The sequence below is a fragment of the Chionomys nivalis genome, chromosome 20 (genome assembly GCF_950005125.1).
Source record: "Chionomys nivalis chromosome 20, mChiNiv1.1, whole genome shotgun sequence".
Taxonomy (NCBI): Eukaryota; Metazoa; Chordata; class Mammalia; order Rodentia; family Cricetidae; genus Chionomys; species Chionomys nivalis.
Window position 1 is genome coordinate 6,992,337 of NC_080105.1, and position 18,602 is coordinate 7,010,938.

An 18,602-nucleotide genomic window follows, 5' to 3' on the forward strand; every position below is an offset into this window, starting at 1 on the left:
CTTGGCTTGTGCTGATGGCAGGCCCTTCCTTGGTGACCACCTGGCTCCTCAATTCCCAGAGGCCCCATGTGGCACAGACAACTGGAGGCGGCTTCACAAAATTGCAGACGCTGATTTATTTCCCAAAGGTGCTAGCCTGGGCTGCTTCCACTAGCCTGGCCAGTGGTTGCACACAAGGGTCCCGGCTCAGTCTTCCAAGGTCAAGGCGGGGCTGCCTCACTGTGGGGATGGGAGCAGTGTTCCCTCCTGGAGCAATGGGGGGCAGTGCTCCTGTCCAGAGGCAGCCAGGGTAGGCAGTGAATACCAGCACCATCGTCTCAAGAAGGCACTTTCAGCTTCGGAGTCCCCAAAAAGAACTGTAGGACACGGTCAGCCAGGAGTGCCAGGCAGAAGTCCAGGGCCAGGACTTGGCCAATGATCAGCTTGAACTGTCAAGGAGGAGGCAGGTGAGCTGGGCCAGTGGCTGGGCCAAGCCAGTGGCCACTACTCAAGGTCACTCACCTCCACAGGGATGTCCACGAGGCCAAACTGGCTGTTGAAGTCTGGTGAGGAGCCAAGGAGCAAGCCAATGATGGCCAGCAGCGACACTGCCAGGCTCCACACCAGGGGCTTGTTCTCAGGCAGGCTCTCCATGAACGGTGGGCCCTGTAATGAAAAAACAGCTGCCTGGGGAGGGCTGAGGAGGGAGGGGAAGGCCAGGTGGGAATGGGTAGGTATGTGGGGCCTCACCTTGTAGTTGATGGCAAAGGTAGCCATCTGCATGGCCATGGCCATGATGTACACAGTGCTGTTGACCAGACTTGGCTCAAACTCCTTGTATAGGTCTACAAACTGTTCCTGCCTGCAGGGACACGTGGTATCAGTATCCCTCTTCTGCTCAGGCCCCTCTGTGGCTTCCTGCTGCCCTGACACAGCCAGAGCCCGGTCAGCTGTCCCTCCCTCCTCTCCTCCTGGAACCACTTACTTCTCAGGGCTGCGTGCCTGGGCCTCACGGTACAGGTAGACGAGGCTCAGAAAGTGGACAGAGAACTGCAGCATCACTGTGAGGATGGTGTATAGGTTGAAGATGTTGGGCAGGGGCCGCTCTCGGGACAGAGTCTTGAGAGGCTGTGGGGCAGGACTGACAGTCAGAGCCAGCTTACTCACTCAACAGGTAGTGAGATGACCTCCTGCCTCCTCAGGCATCTTGTTTCATCCTGATCTTGGGGCTGCCTATGCCCAAAATCATCCGTACTCCATGGTTGCAATGGAGGTCTGTTAGGAAACAGATTTACTCTCTACTCCCAAAATGGCAGGCAGAGCCCAGTGCCTATGGGTTTGCCTAGTCCAGTCTGCTACCTTCCCACCCTATTAAGGAGGGAACTAAAATGTCTTCCGAACACCCGGGGAACACGAGAGGATTTGCAAAGTGATTAATCCCAAAGGCTGTGACCTATGCCTGGACTGAGGAAAGACAGTGGGGTCAGCATGACGGGAATGTAGCCTAGGGGATAATCCCAGGCCTTCCTCTTTTAGCTGCTGTTAGGTGAGTAGCTCTAAATATGGCCTGAAATGTCTGGAAGACTAAGCCAAGACAGACCTTTTGTGTCAAGCTGCCCCGTACGGCCTTTCTTCGCCTTGACAGGAAGTTGACACACACACCCTCTGGCCACTGGGACCTCTATTTTGCCACATCAGTGACCAGCGTAGACTCCTGGTTGTGGCAGCGCCCTTTCCTCAGGAGGCCGCCGTGGCTGTCCCTGAAGCCTGTGACACACTTTCCCCTCACAGCACTGTGAGTTCTCTGCCTGCTCCCATTTATCATTTCCTTTGCCATGGGGACTGTGACCTGCTTGAACCCCAGGCTCACAGATAGCAATATACCCTACGTGATATCACTGGCAGCCAGCCAGGCCTGCCACTGTGTGCATGTTCTATGCAGCCTAAGGGGCAATCCTGCCTCTGGGCTCTAGGTCTCTGCCTGTAACATGGGATGAAAATTCCAAGAGCTCTTGGAATGCACTGTGGCCAGCCCTAGGCAGTCCAGGGCCCACCTTGGAGCGGGAGATGAAGAGGAAGCAGCCAGCCAGCAGCAGCCCCTGCAGAGTAGCCTGGAAGTCGCTGAACTTGACACCCTCTAGGTAGAGGACACTTTGGCTATATGCCAGGATGAGAGCATTGAGGGCCAGGATCTTGAACATCTGCAGCGTCGTCACCAATGTGCAACGGCCCTGCTTGATGACGTGGCAGACTGTGGGGAAGGAGAGCATGAGTGGGCAGGGTGCTGGGTTGGGTGTGGCTCTGGGCATGATTCACTGGGTGAGCATGGCTCCAGCAGGGGCAGAGCTAGGTGCTCAGGACTCACTGCATTGGATGGAGGACAGCTTGGAGGTGAAGGGTGCTGCAATGCTGGCATCCCCCAGCTTCACAATGGGGGTGCTCTCATCCTCCAGGTCCCGCAGCACCTGGCTCAGGCGGTCCTGTGGGGTGAGCAGCAGGGGTCAGCCCTGGCTAGCAAGGGTGATGGGCATTTCCAACCTGAATACTCACCCTGTTGGAGGTTGGTGGCTCCTCAGGGGACAGGAGTGCCGACCTCTGTTTGGTTGACTTGGAGGAGACTCTGGGGCCGCTGTTGCTCAGGACTGGGCTGTCCCTTGGCCGCCGTCGCCGTTCAACAACCCTTTCAGGGGCATTGGCCAGGAGTGCTACACCTGATAGGGTATCGGGAAGGAGCGATGGAGAGTGCTACACCTGATGATAGGGTATCGGGAAGGAGCGATGGAGAGTGCTACACCTGATAGGGTATCGGGAAGAGCGATGGAGAGTGCTACACCTGATGATAGGGTATCGGGAAGGAGCGATGGAGAGTGCTACACCTGATGATAGGGTATCGGGAAGGAGCGATGGAGAGTGCTACACCTGATGATAGGGTATCGGGAAGGAGCGATGGAGAGTGCTACACCCGATGATAGGGTATCGGGAAGGAGCGATGGAGAGTGCTACACCCGATGATAGGGTATCGGGAAGGAGCGATGGAGAGTGCTACACCTGATGATAGGGTATCGGGAAGGAGCGATGGAGAGTGCTACACCTGATGATAGGGTATCGGGAAGGAGCGATGGAGAGTGCTACACCTGATAGGGTATCGGGAAGAGCGATGGAGAGTGCTACACCTGATGATAGGGTATCGGGAAGGAGCGATGGAGAGTGCTACACCTGATAGGGTATCGGGAAGAGCGATGGAGAGTGCTACACCTGATGATAGGGTATCGGGAAGGAGCGATGGAGAGTGCTACACCTGATGATAGGGTATCGGGAAGGAGCGATGGAGAGTGCTACACCTGATGATAGGGTATCGGGAAGAGCGATGGAGAGTGCTACACCTGATGATAGGGTATCGGGAAGGAGCGATGGAGAGTGCTACACCTGATGATAGGGTATCGGGAAGGAGCGATGGGAAGGGCAGGGACCAGGGTCCAGTTGCAGGGCTCATCCCACCAGTTCCAAGCTTCTCCATTTCACCTGACTGCCCTACGGTGCCCTCAGAGACTAGAGAATGGCTTGGCAGATAAAAGCACTTCCCACATGTCCCTGGCATTCGTGTGAATGTGAAGAGAACCAACTCCACAAGGCTGTCTTCTGACTTTTATAGCTACGTGGTAGCAGGCATGTGCCTCCATCAGCATGAACACACACCACACAATACTAATCAACATATTTTAAAACAGGGTATGAAAAAAGAAAGCAAGAGTGGGGATGTAGCTCAGTGGTTGAATACCTGCCTACCCATGCTCAAGTGCCCAAGTTCAATTTAGAACTTTTTTTTTTCTCAACAGGGTTTCTCTGTGTAGTCCTGGCTGTCCTAGAACTCATTTTTAGAACAGGCTGGTCTTGAACTCAGAGATTCACCCACCTCTGCCTCCTGAATGCTAGGATTAAATGTGTGAGCCACTACTGCCCAGCCAAAACCAATTTTTTTGTTTTGTTTTGTTTTTTTAAGACAGGGTTTCTCTGTAGCTTTGGACCCTGTCCTGGAACTAGCTCTTGTAGACCAGGTTGACCTTGAACTCACAGAGATCCGCCTGTCTCTGTGCTGGGATTAAAGGCGTGAGCCACCACTGCCCGGCCCAGAACCAAGTATTTTAAAAAGCATTACTTTCAGTTTGTAAAGAGAGAATGTGAATATTTGTTATTTGAAACAACAACAACAAAAAAAGTAGAAGCCACAAGAAATCAAATGGAGAACACACCAATTCAGATGTGTCAGAACCATGTTGGTGCAGGTCTAGCTGTGACCCCAGTCCTCTGGAGGCTGAGATAGCAGGATCTTGAGTTCCGGGCCATGTAACACTGCAAGATCCAGGCTCAAATGAGCATACAAATCCTATCAGAACTTAAAATGAGCAACGAAAACTGATGGTCTCCAAAGAAACTTATCACTGCAGGCCAGATGAAAAAGAACAAAGACCAAAGCTCAACCTTTGCAGTCCAGGGTTGTCACACTTGTCTTGTCAATGGCCTGTGGCAATCATGCCTGGTTGTGGGATTCACACAATACCCCCAACTACCTCTTTGCTTCTATCCTCTGTTCCTTGTGCATGTACCCTTCCCTGACCTTACAGCCCCATCAAGATTTCTTTTTAAAAGACAGGGTTCCATGTAACCAGGCTAGCCTCGAACTTGAACCCCCGATTCACTTGAGCTCTGCCTGGATGAGCACCACTGCCCAGGGAAGTTATTAATTAAAATTACTTCTTTTTTCAGTGTTTGGGATAAAGTCCAGGACTTTGTACATATAAAGACATCCACCACAGAGCCACACCCAGCTCCTATCTTAAGAGTCAAATACCCCTGACTGTCTATGAGCAACAGGGCCAGGTGAGATGTCCCTACTCTAGCGATGGAGACACAGCTCCCAGCTATTGGAGCTCACCCACATCAGCATGCTTCAGTGCGCCCACGTCATTGGTGCCATCTCCACACATGAGGGTCACATAGCCCAGCTCTTTCAGGCTGGTGATGACAAATTCCTGCATGGTAGACATGAAATAATGGGGCTGCAGCCACCCCCAAAGTCCCCAGTGCCCAACTCCAGGGTCCAGCACATACCTTCTGCTTGGGAGCCACACGGGCAAACACCTGCACATGAGGGATGAGGTGGCGCAGTTGCTGGGGGTCCACAGCCTGCAGGTGAGCCAAGCCATCGCCTGTGAGGCATAGTGCGTGCTCCATGGCCAGTGCCTTGGGGGAACCCAGGGTCAGAGGCAACACGATGCTGCTATCAATGGAGCGCCACTCACACGGCTGGCCTGTGGGTCACATCTACAGTAAGGGTTGGTACTCCAGGGCCAAGACCACAGCCTCACCCAGAACCTAATCCTGGTCTGGGCATTTCACAAAGAATGCACAGAGGACCCCCAGGAGGACTGAGGAATCTAAGCATGATGGGGCTAGATGCAAACACAGGAGGTCTGGTCTCAGAAGTCAAGCCACCTTCTCCCTCAGGAAGTTACATGACACTGATCCCTCATCTAACAGATCTCTCCACTGCCAATCTGAACTCTAGCCCTCTTGTACCTAGGATCCCTCCAAAGCTAAGCCCCACGGGACCCACTTTTACTTCTGCAGCTCAGATCCAGGAGTACGCTGGGGGATGGTGGCTCATTAGTACACCCAGCTCTGACTTCCCACCCTAGACTGTGTGAGAGAGAGGTTTAGTCAACCTGCTTGACCTGCAGGTAAAGTAACAGCTATGATCATTGCTTTAGGATCACTTGCCCACAACCCTCAGGTCCAAGAACATAGCATACAGGGCTGGAATGGAGGGAGAGCTGGGGCCAACAGATGAGAGTGATGACTAAGCTCTTTGAGAAGCAGTGGGAAGGTTCTAGAAGCCTTCCTAGCTGGGTATATCTACCACCTTCTATTCTGCTATCCTGCATTGGGCTACCCGCTGTTCCTCATATAGGTCCTGTACTAAGTGACATTAAGTGACCCAAGCAAGAAGTGGGTTTACTTGCTTACTCAGGAAGGGTTCTAAAGCCTGGTCTCAGAAGATATGTACGAAAAAACTGGCCTGAAAGCTACCATGTAGCCCAGGCTCTCCTGAAACTAGCAGCAATCTTCCTGCCTCAAGTGCAGGGCTGACAGGAGCGCACCCTCCACACATAACTAAGTGAACTTACTTTTGAGGCTCAGCCTCCTTGCTTACAAGCAAGATGCCAAGAGCCAGCTTAGCAGCTTACCTCCTCCCTTCAATGTGCACAGAAACTGCTACAGGGCAGGGCAGGGCAGACAGATGTGCTAAGAACACGCCATGACTTTTACCCAGGATCTATCACCCTCAATGTTGGCCAACAGGTGCCCTGATCAGGTATTGGGGACCTGCCAGCCCAAGGTGGGCAAGGATGAGGAATGAGTGCCTCTGTCTGGTAGTGTATGAGGCCTGTTGTAAACAAACAAGGCAGGCTCAGGAACCAATGAATGCCCTTATACCACACACCCATACGCCGCACTACCTATCTCTCTTGGCCTTCATATCCAAAGGCCTTAATGTCTGAGGCCTCCTCATAGTGGGGTGGACATCAATTGGAATCAGCAGTAAATAGCGGTAAGGCACTGGTCCTAGACTAGGGCCCCAGCTACCCAGCCTCACCTTTCTCCGAGGGAGGATGCAGGATGAGTGTGTGGGCCTTATCAATGAAGTGCAGCTCCTGAGCCACGTGGCAGGCAGTGAGTGGGTTGTCCCCTGTGATCATGACCACCTAGGGGATAGCGAATAGGGGACAGGGCTTAGCAGGGAAGACTTGCTGGGTGGAATTCTTACCTCGGCTTTACAGCTCCTCCTAAAAGTATGAGAGAAAAGGCCACAACCTTTCTGGGACAGCACAGCCTACAACCCAGGATGGCAGGGGTGTAGCAGTTCATTGGACACCACAGTCCTAGTGCTGAGCTGGCACTAGGGCTGCTCACACACTAAGCACACAGAGTCACACTTCAGCCCCAATGCACCGCTTCTTTGTAAAGCAATTCACTGTGTGTTTATAGGAATGGGTGTGTGTGATCTCCCACAGCTGTAGTTAGTTATTGTGTGCTCTCAGGATTCAAATTCTGGTACTCATGAGTGAGCACCATGTTCTCCTAACTGCTGAACGAACTCTCGAATCCTACTTTTTGCTTTTTGGGACAAGGTCTCACTATGAAGGCTTGGCTGGCCTTGGACTCATACTCACATTGACCCGCTGACCTCTGCCTCTTACTGCTAGGGTGATGGGCATGTCATCACATTTAGTTTATTGCCTTTACTTAAAATACAAATTAAGAATTAGCTCTTGGCTGTCCGTGCTCAGGGCCTGGTACCTGCTTGTACAGAGAACATTTTAGTAATGAAAAAGGCAAGTAGATACGCCATGACCTATGATGATTCACTGGGGACCAGTTGTGTTTTCTGCCTCTCTCTGAGACTATACACGAGGACAGGCATGGCCTCCACATCTCTTCCCTCCAGCTTCTGTCTCCTTCTTAGTCACACACAGTCTGATGAGGTGAGGAGGGTTTTAAGAGAGGCCATGTTACAGAGCATCCTCGACCAGCCATATCTACACCCCAGCTTAAGACCTGTGGTCTCCTCACTGTTGAGAACTAGAGCTGTCGGTTCTCTGCTGCCAGTCCCAGGCCCCCACCCCTGCTCCAACTTCTCACTTTGCTCATACCCGGTGGGATGCGTTCTGGATCTCTCGGATCACAGCCTTTGAGTCAGCCTTGAGTGGACAGGAGACCACAATGAAGCCCACGAACTTGAGGCTGCACTCCAGGGCCTCCCGCTTGACCTCCCGGGCCTGTGAACAGACGCAGGATACGTTCATCATCTATCCTTCCCACTAGCCTCTTCAAATCTCCCAGAGTGAGGAACCCAGTCAGGAAAGCAGGTAATGACAAGTGCCTCAGCAACTAGAGCTACTGTGTGTATGTGATGGTGCCAGGAGAGGAGAGGCCCAGTCCCCTAAGAAGAGAAATGTCTAAGTCAGGAGGGGAGAGGCGAGGCAGGTGCCAAGTGGGGTTCAGCTAATGATGATGGGGTCTAGACCCAACTGTATCTATAACTCATGATTGTGGACTGCGAGACATCATAGAGCACTCTGTGGCTCAGTTCAAAAGTGGGACTGCACAAGGCGACCACCATCATGAAAGCCAAAAAGCAGCAGGGAAGGCGGGTGATAAAAATCCAAGAATACACAGTAAAATAGGAGTGAATACATGGGGCAGAGGGTCAGGGTAGACAGGACCAGGGGGCCAGGCTTGGGAGAAAGAGGGCTCTCCAGACCCAGAAGCAAGCCAAACATAATGCAGGAGGACAGAGGCTTGAGTCCTGGCTTGAGTGGGTCTCCATAGTCAGGGCTGTGGGCTGACATTATGTTCTAGAGGGATATCTGGCTGGAGGCAGCAAGCAGACTAGATCAGGACCAAGAAGTAGGTCAAAGGGCTGTTAGAGGTGGCAAAGAGGGGCAGAGATGGAGGGAAGGAAAGGGAGGGGTACAGACCTGCTAAGGCCTTCTGACCACCAGGTGGTTGGAACAAGAATGGTGGAATCTGAGATGCCTTCTGGCCTTCCCCAAGAAGGTGCCTAGCACATCCCAGAGTGGAGAAGGCAACATGAAATGGCACCCACTCCCATTGATGTGGCAGGGTAGTAAGGGCTGTGAGTGTGGCCGACCCTCACCTGCTGGTGCGTGAGATGCCCTAGCTCCTTGTACCCCAGAGCCAGGACACGGGCTCCTTCCCGAGAGATCTCAGTGTGGATGTGGTGGTAGTCAGCTGGGCACTGGGAAAACTGCACAGAACGCAGGGGACATGTCACTGCCTGTTCCCTGCCTATCCCTTCCCCCAGGGTTGGGGCCGGCTCACCATGGAGTGCAGGGTTTCAGGGGCCCCCTTCACAGCCGCGATGTAGCAGAGGTCAGTGGAGCCGAGCTTCTCGTATGAGGCGAGCACGGACATTCGCTTTAGGGCACTGGCAAAATGAAAGCGCTGGTGAATTTTCAGCCCCTGAGCTTTAATACTTCGGGGGAAAACTTTCTCATCTGGAAACAAATAAGTACGGGTCCTGAGGGGCTTTGCTCCGGAGAGGTAGCCAAGCCCCCCACACTCTGCTCCAACTTTCCCACCCCAGCATTCCCAGAACCCTGCTGGTCACAGCAGGCACATCAGCCATGGAAGACAGGACACTGACCCATAAAGATACCAATGTGAGGCCAGCCTGGCACTAGCCTGGAAGAATGTCACCATCATGGGCTAGCCTGCCCAGGACAAAGAGGCCACCCATGCTAGGCCTTGGATGCTAGCCCCTCACCTTTGGTCAGTGTCCAGTCCACAGCTGTCAGCATGGCCTTCTCCAGGGGGTCACCCACTAGGGTGCCATCATCCAGCTGCATGAGCGAGTGGCAGGAGGCCAGGGCACGGTGTGTTTCTATGGGAATGCTGGACACTGGGGTCACCTCTTTCCCATCTCTGCAAAGGAACAGTTGGTCACATGTGGAGAGAGGAGGGTGGGTGAGTTGCACCTCTGCCGGGGAAATCTCTAGCAAGTGTCCCCAGGGACTACCCTCTGAGTTGTCAGTACTCAGTGTGATGGTCACTAAAGATACCCTGGTGAGACTACCAGCCTCAAGGATGATTCCTGAGGTCCCAACAAATGAGGCACCAGGTCTGTGCTGGCTGTTCTTGGCCCGAATCAAATTCCCTACCCCTGACACCACTAATACTGATATCCACATAGGACCTCTGTAATAGAACCTCAGAACCAGGACTTCAGTGGAGACTCAGGTCAAGTTTGGTTCTGTTTGCTGGAGGTGGAGTGGGGTGGGATGGGATAGGGTGGGGGAGTCCCTTTATGCTCACCTCAGCCCTGCCACACCACGCACCACCAGGCTGTCACTGGTCAAGGTACCTGTCTTGTCAAAGCAGCACACTTCGACCTTGCCAGCAAAGGGGATCCGGAAAGGCTCAGTGCAGTACATGTCTAGGGGTGGGGGATGGGACCTGGAGTCAGGGGGTCCCTCCAGGCTCCTGCCTGTCCTGTACCACACCCCACCAAACACTCAGTACTCACAGAGCTTGGCCAGAGCAATGAGGGAGGTGTTGACAGCCAGGGACAGCTCAATGGGCAGTTCAGGGGGTACAACCGAGGTGAGGATCAGGGTACACTCAAGAAAGAGTTTGTAGCGGTTCCGGCTGGGGTCCTTGGTTCCTGTGGAAACAGGGCCTGGTAGCCTGGGACAGGGATGGGGGTGTGGAGCAGGGGTTGTCAGTGTCCTTACCTTCAATCCACACATACGCAGCTGCAGCAATGGCAAACACCAGGAGGAAGAGGATGAAGATGAAAGTCTCCAGATTGTTCGCAGTCACCCTCTTTACCCCAAAGAGAATTGTACGCAGCAGCTTGCCCTGCAGGGATGGGGATGGGGGGGGCAGTCTTTCCTGGGAGGTTTACGGGGGACAGTGGCCTCCCCTCCCTGAGAGCACTGAGGCTGGCTTCCCTTTCTAGGAAACAGCGATGCTCACGTCAGACCATGATGCAGGCAGACTAGAGCCCCAGTTAGATTTCCAACGAGAGTTAAAGATGCCAGCCACAGGGCCAGGGGGTGTGTGAGTCTGCGTGTGTGTGGAGTGCAAAGCAGTTAGGCTTTCATCGCCCCTCCAGGCAGAATTGTGAAGGATTTACCAGAGCATCTCACTTAACACCCCTCTCCTAGGATGGTCACAGACAGACTACCTTGTATAATGATATTTTATTTATATCTTAATAAATAAGACTTGCCTGAAGATCAGAAGGTAAAACTAAGCCACTAAAGGACACACCTTTAATCCCAGGATTTGGGAGACAGAGGCAGGTGGATCCCTGTGAGTTCAAGGCCACCCTGGGCTATGTGAGAGCAAGGTAGAAACAGATCTAGGTGGTGGTGGCTCATGCCTTTAATCCCAGCACTAGGAGCCACACCCCTCTAGTCCCAGTACTAAAGGGGAATACAAGACTGGAGGAGACAGAGGTCTGGGCTCAGTCTGCAGTAGCCCAGCCTTGGCGGAGGTAAGACTTCTCTACTGGCTTGGCTGGTTTGCTTTTCTGATCTTCAGCTTGAACCCCAATATCTGTCTCTGGGTGTTTATTACTCGTGATACATCTTTGGGCACACCCACTGTTATGTTTGGCCAGGGAAAGCAAGCCAGCACTAGGATGGTAAGGTCTGCATTAGCCTTAAAGAGTGAATGTTCTGGAAGGATCCATCATACACTTTGGGCCCTCCTAGATGTGATCAAAGACCATACCTGGGAAGTGTTGAATCCAGTCCTCAGGACATAGGCCACACATCCATTGTCAACCGCTGAGGAGACAAGCAGAGGCATGTGTCATTAACACCCTTCATGCTACAATAGGTGCAGGACCTCCAGGACACCCTCGAGGCACCTACACTTCAGGCCAGAGGTTGCCTTCTGTGGAGGGATGTGCTGTACCACCTTGGTGCCCCCAAAGATGACATGTAGCCGGGAATCGGCCTGCAGGTCTAGGACATGGTCTGGGCTCAGGTCTTCAATCGGCTCCTGAGAAAGGAAACGTCACAGCTGGATGACAGCCTTCTGGTCTGAGGCATTAGTAGGCTACATCTCTGTATGCATCCTGACTCCCATGAGGACACTCCTACCTAGCTCAGCAAATCCTTTCCATCCGGGCTCCTTGGCTGGTACTTTCTCACTACAGGACTTGTGGAGTTAGTGCCCTGTGATCTGCATTAGACCACCTCACAGATTCTCTATGCCCATCCTGACTGGATATTCTGGTTCTCTCCACCTGGCTCACCCAAATCTATGGAAATGAACCCAGCCCACCTGCCTCTCCTGCCCTGGTTAGGGAACTATGGATCCCACCCATCACCTTCATTTGTGGCACCGATTCCCCTGTGAGCATTGCCTCGTCCACGATGCAGCGGCCCCGCAGCAGCAGCACATCACATGGTACCAGGTTCTCCTGGGGGGATCGGCCTGCAATGTGCGGGCAGGAGGGTCAGCCACAGTCTAAGACTAGGGTTTCTTTCTGGAGGGAGAGAAATCCTGCCTCACCAATGGACACGATGTCCCCAGGAACAATCTCATCACTGGCGACAGGCCTCCACTTTCGGCTGCGGTAGACCTGGAAGTAGGAGTAGGGGAAGTGTGTCAACAGACTATGAATGGTGCTCACCCAGGGCTGAGCAGGGCTACCATCCACCCCGTTCCTCCCACCTGTTCCATCAGTCACACCTGTATCATGTGGGGCTTGTTGCCCATCTTGCGGATCTCTGCCATGTTCCTCATCTGCTGCTGCACTAGGGAAGCCTCAAAAGCCACCAGCATGGACAGAGTGAAGACACTGTAGTACCAGTACTCATCCAGACACCAGAGCCCCACACAGAACACCTGGGAGGCAGCAGCCTGTCAGCCTTGCCCACCTATCCTGTACCCAGAAATCCTGGCAAACACCAATAATCCTTGAGGGCAGGGAGAGACTCTGGGGTTTGCAAGGGCAGCCAGGCTCACTCTGGCTGAAACAGCCCCAAAGAAGGAACTGGGGCAAGGGACAGAGTTGTTGTTACCTGAAACACGAAGAAAGGGGCTGTGGCTCTCTCCTTGAAAAGCTCAGAGAAGTCAGGTACCACCATCTCGGCCCTGCAAGAGACCATACTTGTCAAATTCCTGGATGAGGCTGAAGTAGGGGAGACCCTGGCCCTGCCACCTCTAACTGGGAACCTCTGCAGGTTTCCGAAGATATAGGCTACCCAAGGCAGAGGCTATGCTCACACACTCCTTGCTTGCTCACCAGCCAGGCGCAGACCGGCTGACAATGTGCTGTCCTTACCCACTGAGCTCCTTGCTCTGCTGAACCCTGTGACAGGTTCTTCCCAATACTATCCACCCCAGAGCAAGGTAAGAATATCTGGTCAATGACACAGGCAGCAGGGCAGGGTGCCTGGAGAAGGGGAACCCTGGTGAAAGAGCCTATTCTCCACTGAAACTGGATGTTCTTTTTCTGAGATGGGTTCTCATGTATCCTAGGCTGCCTTCAAGTTCCTTACAGGGCCAAGGAGGCAGTCTGAACTGACATCCCTGCCCCCACCTTCTGAGTGCCGGAATGACAATGCAACCACGATTAGTTTATGTGCCGGTAGGGACGGAACTCTGGAGTCTTTACCCCTGGAACTGGGATTCTCCACGCCCCTGTTTCTTCTTTTTTTGGAAACAGGTTCCCACTATGCCCTGGACCTCATAGAAATCCAATGGTTTCTGCCTCCTAAGTATTGGGATTAAAGATGTATACCACAATGCATGGTCCTTTAAAAAAATTTTATATTTCTCTTTTGTATAAAGAGGGAGGGGTGGTGTGCACGTGATACAGTGTGTGTACGGCAGTCAGAGGACAACTTACAGAAGTTAATTCTCTCCTTACACCGTGTGGGTCCTGGGATCAGACTCAGGTTGTCAGGCTTGGTACCATCTTACCGGCCTTGAGATTTTGTAATATTTTCCTGAATAAGCCCTAGGGTTCACACTGCTTGTCCCTGTGGTGTCTCCTATAGCAACATGTGGTCACTCAATCTGACTTGGGTTTCCTTTGCTCAGCTCTCAAAATGCAAGGGTACTCAGACTTCCCCAGACATGGTGGGGTTTGACAAGTACAAACTGCAGAACAATCCCACAGATTAAAAATAAAAACACCCAGAGTAACAGCATAAAAATGTGTCCCAGGCCATTAACGTGGACAACACTGGGGTCGCACAGACCACCAAATGATTCTTCTAACTTGGTACTGGATATGGTAATATTGGTAATATTTACATTTCCTAAAAAGCAACTGAGCTGTGAAAGAACCTCATGGACAGCTAAGGGTGTGGTAGCTAGAGTGGACAGCTAGGGTGGACAACTAGGGTGGACAGCTAGGGGAGAGACAACTAGAGTGGACAGCTAGAGTGGACAGCTAGAGTAGACAGCTAGGGTGGACAGCTAGAGTGGACAGCTAGGGTGGACAGCTAGAGTGGACAGTTAGGGGAGTGACAGCTCAATGGACAGCTCCTGTCTAGCACATGCTAGGCACCAGGTTCCATGAACAGCACCACAGGAGGAAAATCCCAAGATCTCTACAGGTTTCCTGATTAAGCACTTTGTCAGGGTGGACACCATGGGGGCTGTGATGCCGAATGACAGTGTTTGGTACCCAGCTTTGCACTGTCCTCCCCTAGATGCTCATCAGCACCTTAATTTTAGTAAAAGATTGAAGAAGAAAGTCTGCATGGAGTATCTATCATCCTACACAGTATCAAGGAGGTTTTCTTTTTGCAGGGTTGGAGGTGGAATCCAGTCTAGCTCATTAGGCAAGCACTCAACCACTGAGCTGTACTCCAACCCCACCAAAGGCGTGTCATCACCGTTTCTAATGTGTTGAGATGCATATGAGCATAAATAGTTGAACAGAAATTGCAAGGTAGAATCCAATTTCATGCTGGGCAGTGGTACATACACCTTGAATTCCAGTACACGGGAGGCAGAGGCAGGTGGATCTCTGGGAGGCCTAGGCCAGCCTGGTCTACAGACTGAGTTTCAGGATAGCCAGGGCTACAAGGAGAAAGCCTGACAAGAGAAAAATAAATAAAATCTAATTCCATGTTTGTCAGGGAGGGCAGGCCAAGGACACAACTTATTTGATAAAGCGCTTGCCTTATAAGCATGAGGACCTAAGTTCAAGTTCCAGACTCTGTAAAAACCCAAGTGTAGCAGCATGGTCTTATAATCATAGCACGAGGGAGGTAGAGGCAGGAGAACTGCTGATGTTGCTATTTAGTGAGCTCCAATTCAGAGAGACCCCGTCTTAAAAAACAAGGTGGACGGTTCCTGGGATAACTAAAGCTGGCCTCCAGCCTCACATATTTGCACGCACATGCACACCCACCCACTACCACACACACCAAGAGGGGGATAACAAGAGTCACAAAACAGACACTCAGAAATGGTCAGAATGGTCACTCAAGACAGGACAACCCTCTAACCAAGGTCTCACAACCACAAAGCAGAGGCTCCTGGTCCTCTAAGGCCCTACTGGTAGACAAGTTTGGAGGAAACTAGAGCAGAGCGGGTCACCTAGCAGTTTTGATTTAAAAGCAGAGCCTCTGCCTTACTGCCAGGGCTCCTGAAGCAGGAGCAGAGCAGGGCAGCAGGGCACAGGGCCCATGGGGAAGTTGTGGACTTACTTGTTGCTCCCAAACTTCTTCTCCGCAGCTCGGATCTCTGAGTCTTCCTGGAAGCCTCTGTTGCTCTGATAGTAGGAGAAGGTGTTCCCTACTGGGAAGGCCACTGGGAGAAACTGCTTTTTCTCCAGGCCATCATAGGAATATTTGATCTTCTGGAATTCAAATGACAGCACCTCCAGCCCATCTTCATCCTGGAGGTGTGGTGTGGACATCAGTGCTTAGGAACACTACACAAATGCCTATTCCAGTTACCCTGCAGGGCATCCCTACCTACCTTGTCACGGTGCAGAGCCACCAGCTCAGTGGAGCCATTGTTGGGGGTTGGCACCACCTTCACAAAGGTTGCTCTGCTGGGATCATACTCCTGTCAAAAGCCAAAGATTGTTATTGATCTCTTCTTAACCCAAAGTGCATGCCCTCACAGGGCAGAGGAGTGGGGGGCAGCGGCTCCACAGAATGTTATGACTATGTACCTAGGTTCTAGTGCTGGCTTGGCCATACCCTACTTGATCACTGGTCCTATATTAAAAAGCTGAGGTCACAAGCGTACTCATCACCTAGGACTCTGAACATGAACTCAAAGCCATACGGAACACTTAGTTTGCTCTCCATTCACATGACTCAAGACTTGCCACGGCACACTTGCCACCACACTGGGTCTCTCTGGCTGGCTTACTGCTCCCTAGTACGCTGCACAGTCAGGCTTGCCTGCGCCTGAGCTAAGAACCTTGGTATCCAAGCATATCCCCCCCTACAGCTTGTGGGCACATTCAGCCAGACAGCTATGAATGTGACATAAAACCATAAGTATACCTAAAACAGCATGAGATTTTTTTTTTTGTAACTTAACTGGGTGTTTCCCTAGAGGGAATTATGTGCCGAGAGGTTGGGCATGCCTCCTTCCTCCACACCACTTTCCTTGCGGGAAGCACACACACACTGAGACAGCTAGCTCCCTTTGCTTAAATGTCACCTACTCTGGAACCCTCCCCAGCTGGCCCCATCTAAAGTTCCCTGGGATTCGACTTAGTGTTATCTGTCTTCGGCAGTAACAAATGAGTCCACCTTCTTCTCCAATGTTTTTCTCCTTTCTACTTTCCCGACATAAGAAACACTCCGCCATAAGCTGTACTGCTACACCTTGCAATGACTGGGGATGGGGAGGGCACACAGTGGTGACCCTGAAGAAATGCTACTCCCAAGGGCCTGAATGGCCCTGGAACCATAGAGAAAACAGAAACAAAGACACAATGATGTGCTGAAATGACACCAAAGAAGAACAAGGTGCTATGTAGGGAGCTGGCACCGAGGCAGGCAGGCACTTTACAGGTTATCTCAGCCTCCCTCAGTCACCTTACAGAGTGAAACTGAAACCTAAGGAGAAGCAAACCCTTATCTCCCTCCTCACCCCAAGGCTGCTTAGCTGCTCCACTCACTTCTCCATCCTAGGAGAGGAAGTTCTCTACAAATGTTTAGCTACCGAAAGGCAATTATATTGCTAGGGGTTGAGGGTTCCATACCTACCGCCCCCCCCCCCCCACAACTCGACTACTAACCCTCAGTGCCAAACCCTCTGCAGGACAAATGTTAATAAGGAGACAAGGGGGTGCACTCTCTTGGGACTGAGAGTCAGAAAGGGTATGTACTGGATATTCTGGTTTTCCCTGCAGTCCTTGACACTTCCTCCTTTCCTGAGGATCAACTCAGAGCTGGTATTTGAAAAGAAGCTGGCTTGAGCAGATATCCTTGCCCCAGGCTTCAAATTTAGTGGGATCTGTAGTGTGGTCACTGGTGTTACCTGCCAACCCAGAGCACCTTGGGGTCGCGGCAGCGCTGCATTTAGAATTCTAAGCTTGGGTCACTGCACAGCGTTGCTGCATACTCTGACTAGCCCGTATCTTATTAACCGCCCTTACGTTATAGACAGACACCATTGAGACTAAGCTGTTCATTTAAAAGTCGCTCCTGCTCCTCTTAGGTACCAGGATGAACTACATGCTCCTTTGGGTCTAGCAAGGAACAGAGGCTGAATACAGAAGATTAGGGGAATCACCCTACAGGTCTAGCTTCATACTTCAGAAAAACAAAGTAGGAGCCAGAAATGGTGGCACAGGTTTTTAATGCCAGCATGCTGGAAACAGAGGTAGGCAGATTTCTTTGAGTACCAGACGAGCCAGGGCAGCATAGTGAGACCCTGTCCTATACAAACAGAGAAAGAAAAGAAAAACCAAGGTAGGAGTCTATGGAGAAGGTAGTAGTGCCGTTCCAAGAACAACATGCCATATGGAAGCTAGGATAAAAATTCACAAACAGTAACATATGGCTTCTACGCTAAGTCTGTTACATGTGTTTCTTGTGAATCACAATGACCACACAACAGTCGCCTGGCGAGTCACGGCGGGGTCAGAATTAGGCCTAAGACGCGGGGCAGAGGGCGCCTCTGGAGACTCGGGCCTTGCATTTGGAAAGCTGCAGCCGTGACTGGGGATACGCAAGCCCGCTGCAGCCCGGAACCCCTGCTAGGCCCCACTGTGCCCGGTCCTGGTCGGGGTCGTGCGCGCGCACTTACCGGGGTGCAGGTGAGCGCGCAGTGTGCGTGCACAGACCAATGCCCTGACAGGACAGTGAGTGCGTGCGCGAGGCAGATGGTGGCGAGCGCTAGCAGAGCGGCCTCGGGGATCTGGGTCCAGCTGCTGCCCCAGTCCCAGCAACCGCTGACGGCGGCGCCCAGCCAGGCTGGGTACAGCAGCCCGGCGAACGGCAACACAGTGAGGCGCCGCAGAAGAGCCAGCCGCCGGTATGGCCACACGGCGGCCACCAGCTCGTCGCCACTCGCTATGAGCGCTGGCCCTGCGGCCAGCAGCGGCCGCCCTCGCGGCCCAGGATGCGGAGGACCGTTGCCCCGGGCCCAGCCAGGTCGGGCCCCGCAAGGAACCGCGTTACCCACCGCCGCCATCTTTCCCAGCGCTGCGCTGGCTTCCGGCAGAAGCACCGGCTCACTTCCGGTAGATGACTTCCGGTGAGGCCTGAGCGCCACCATGAATGGCTTTAGGAATAGGAGGCGTCCATGGAAAGCGCTAGGCGGGTCAGTAAGTGTCTGCTCAGGACGCTGCCATGACAGACTGTGGCTGGAAGGAGAGTAAGGGCGTTGCCATGACAAAGACGGAACCAAAGATCCAAATCAGCTTGTCAAGGGCTGCCACGCCAGACGAAGACCGGAAAGGACTAGGCAGGCAGGGAAGGATTGACGGCACCGAGAGAACCCGAAACGGAAGAGCCGGACTCTTCTCGCCAACTGTTCGGGCACGTGTCAATCACGTGGGGCGGAGAAAATCCAATCCAAAGTTAAGGGCT

General features: G+C 52.6%; 1 protein-coding gene across 2 annotated transcripts; it reads right to left on the reverse strand.

Annotated features, from left to right (window-relative positions):
* Window positions 1-108: 108 nt before the first annotated feature.
* On the reverse strand, window positions 109-18,522 carry Atp13a1 (ATPase 13A1). 2 transcript variants are annotated; one of them, XM_057752560.1, is made up of 26 exons: window positions 17,818-18,522; window positions 15,523-15,612; window positions 15,249-15,439; window positions 12,603-12,675; window positions 12,271-12,426; window positions 12,091-12,160; window positions 11,906-12,012; window positions 11,445-11,574; window positions 11,302-11,357; window positions 10,296-10,422; window positions 10,088-10,225; window positions 9,877-9,997; window positions 9,329-9,486; window positions 8,884-9,059; window positions 8,699-8,809; window positions 7,692-7,817; window positions 6,635-6,743; window positions 5,089-5,288; window positions 4,913-5,009; window positions 2,530-2,690; window positions 2,345-2,459; window positions 2,034-2,230; window positions 965-1,107; window positions 730-841; window positions 502-645; window positions 109-428 (listed from the first exon to the last, which is right to left on the reverse strand). In XM_057752560.1, exons 1-26 carry the CDS (start codon window positions 18,286-18,288, stop codon window positions 318-320), a joined length of 3,690 nt encoding a protein of 1,229 aa, XP_057608543.1. In that variant the 5' UTR covers window positions 18,289-18,522; the 3' UTR covers window positions 109-317. The 2 variants fall into 2 exon arrangements, with proteins under 2 accessions (XP_057608543.1, XP_057608544.1); XM_057752561.1 differs by lacking the exon at window positions 12,271-12,426.
* Between the last annotated feature and the right edge of the window lie 80 nt (window positions 18,523-18,602).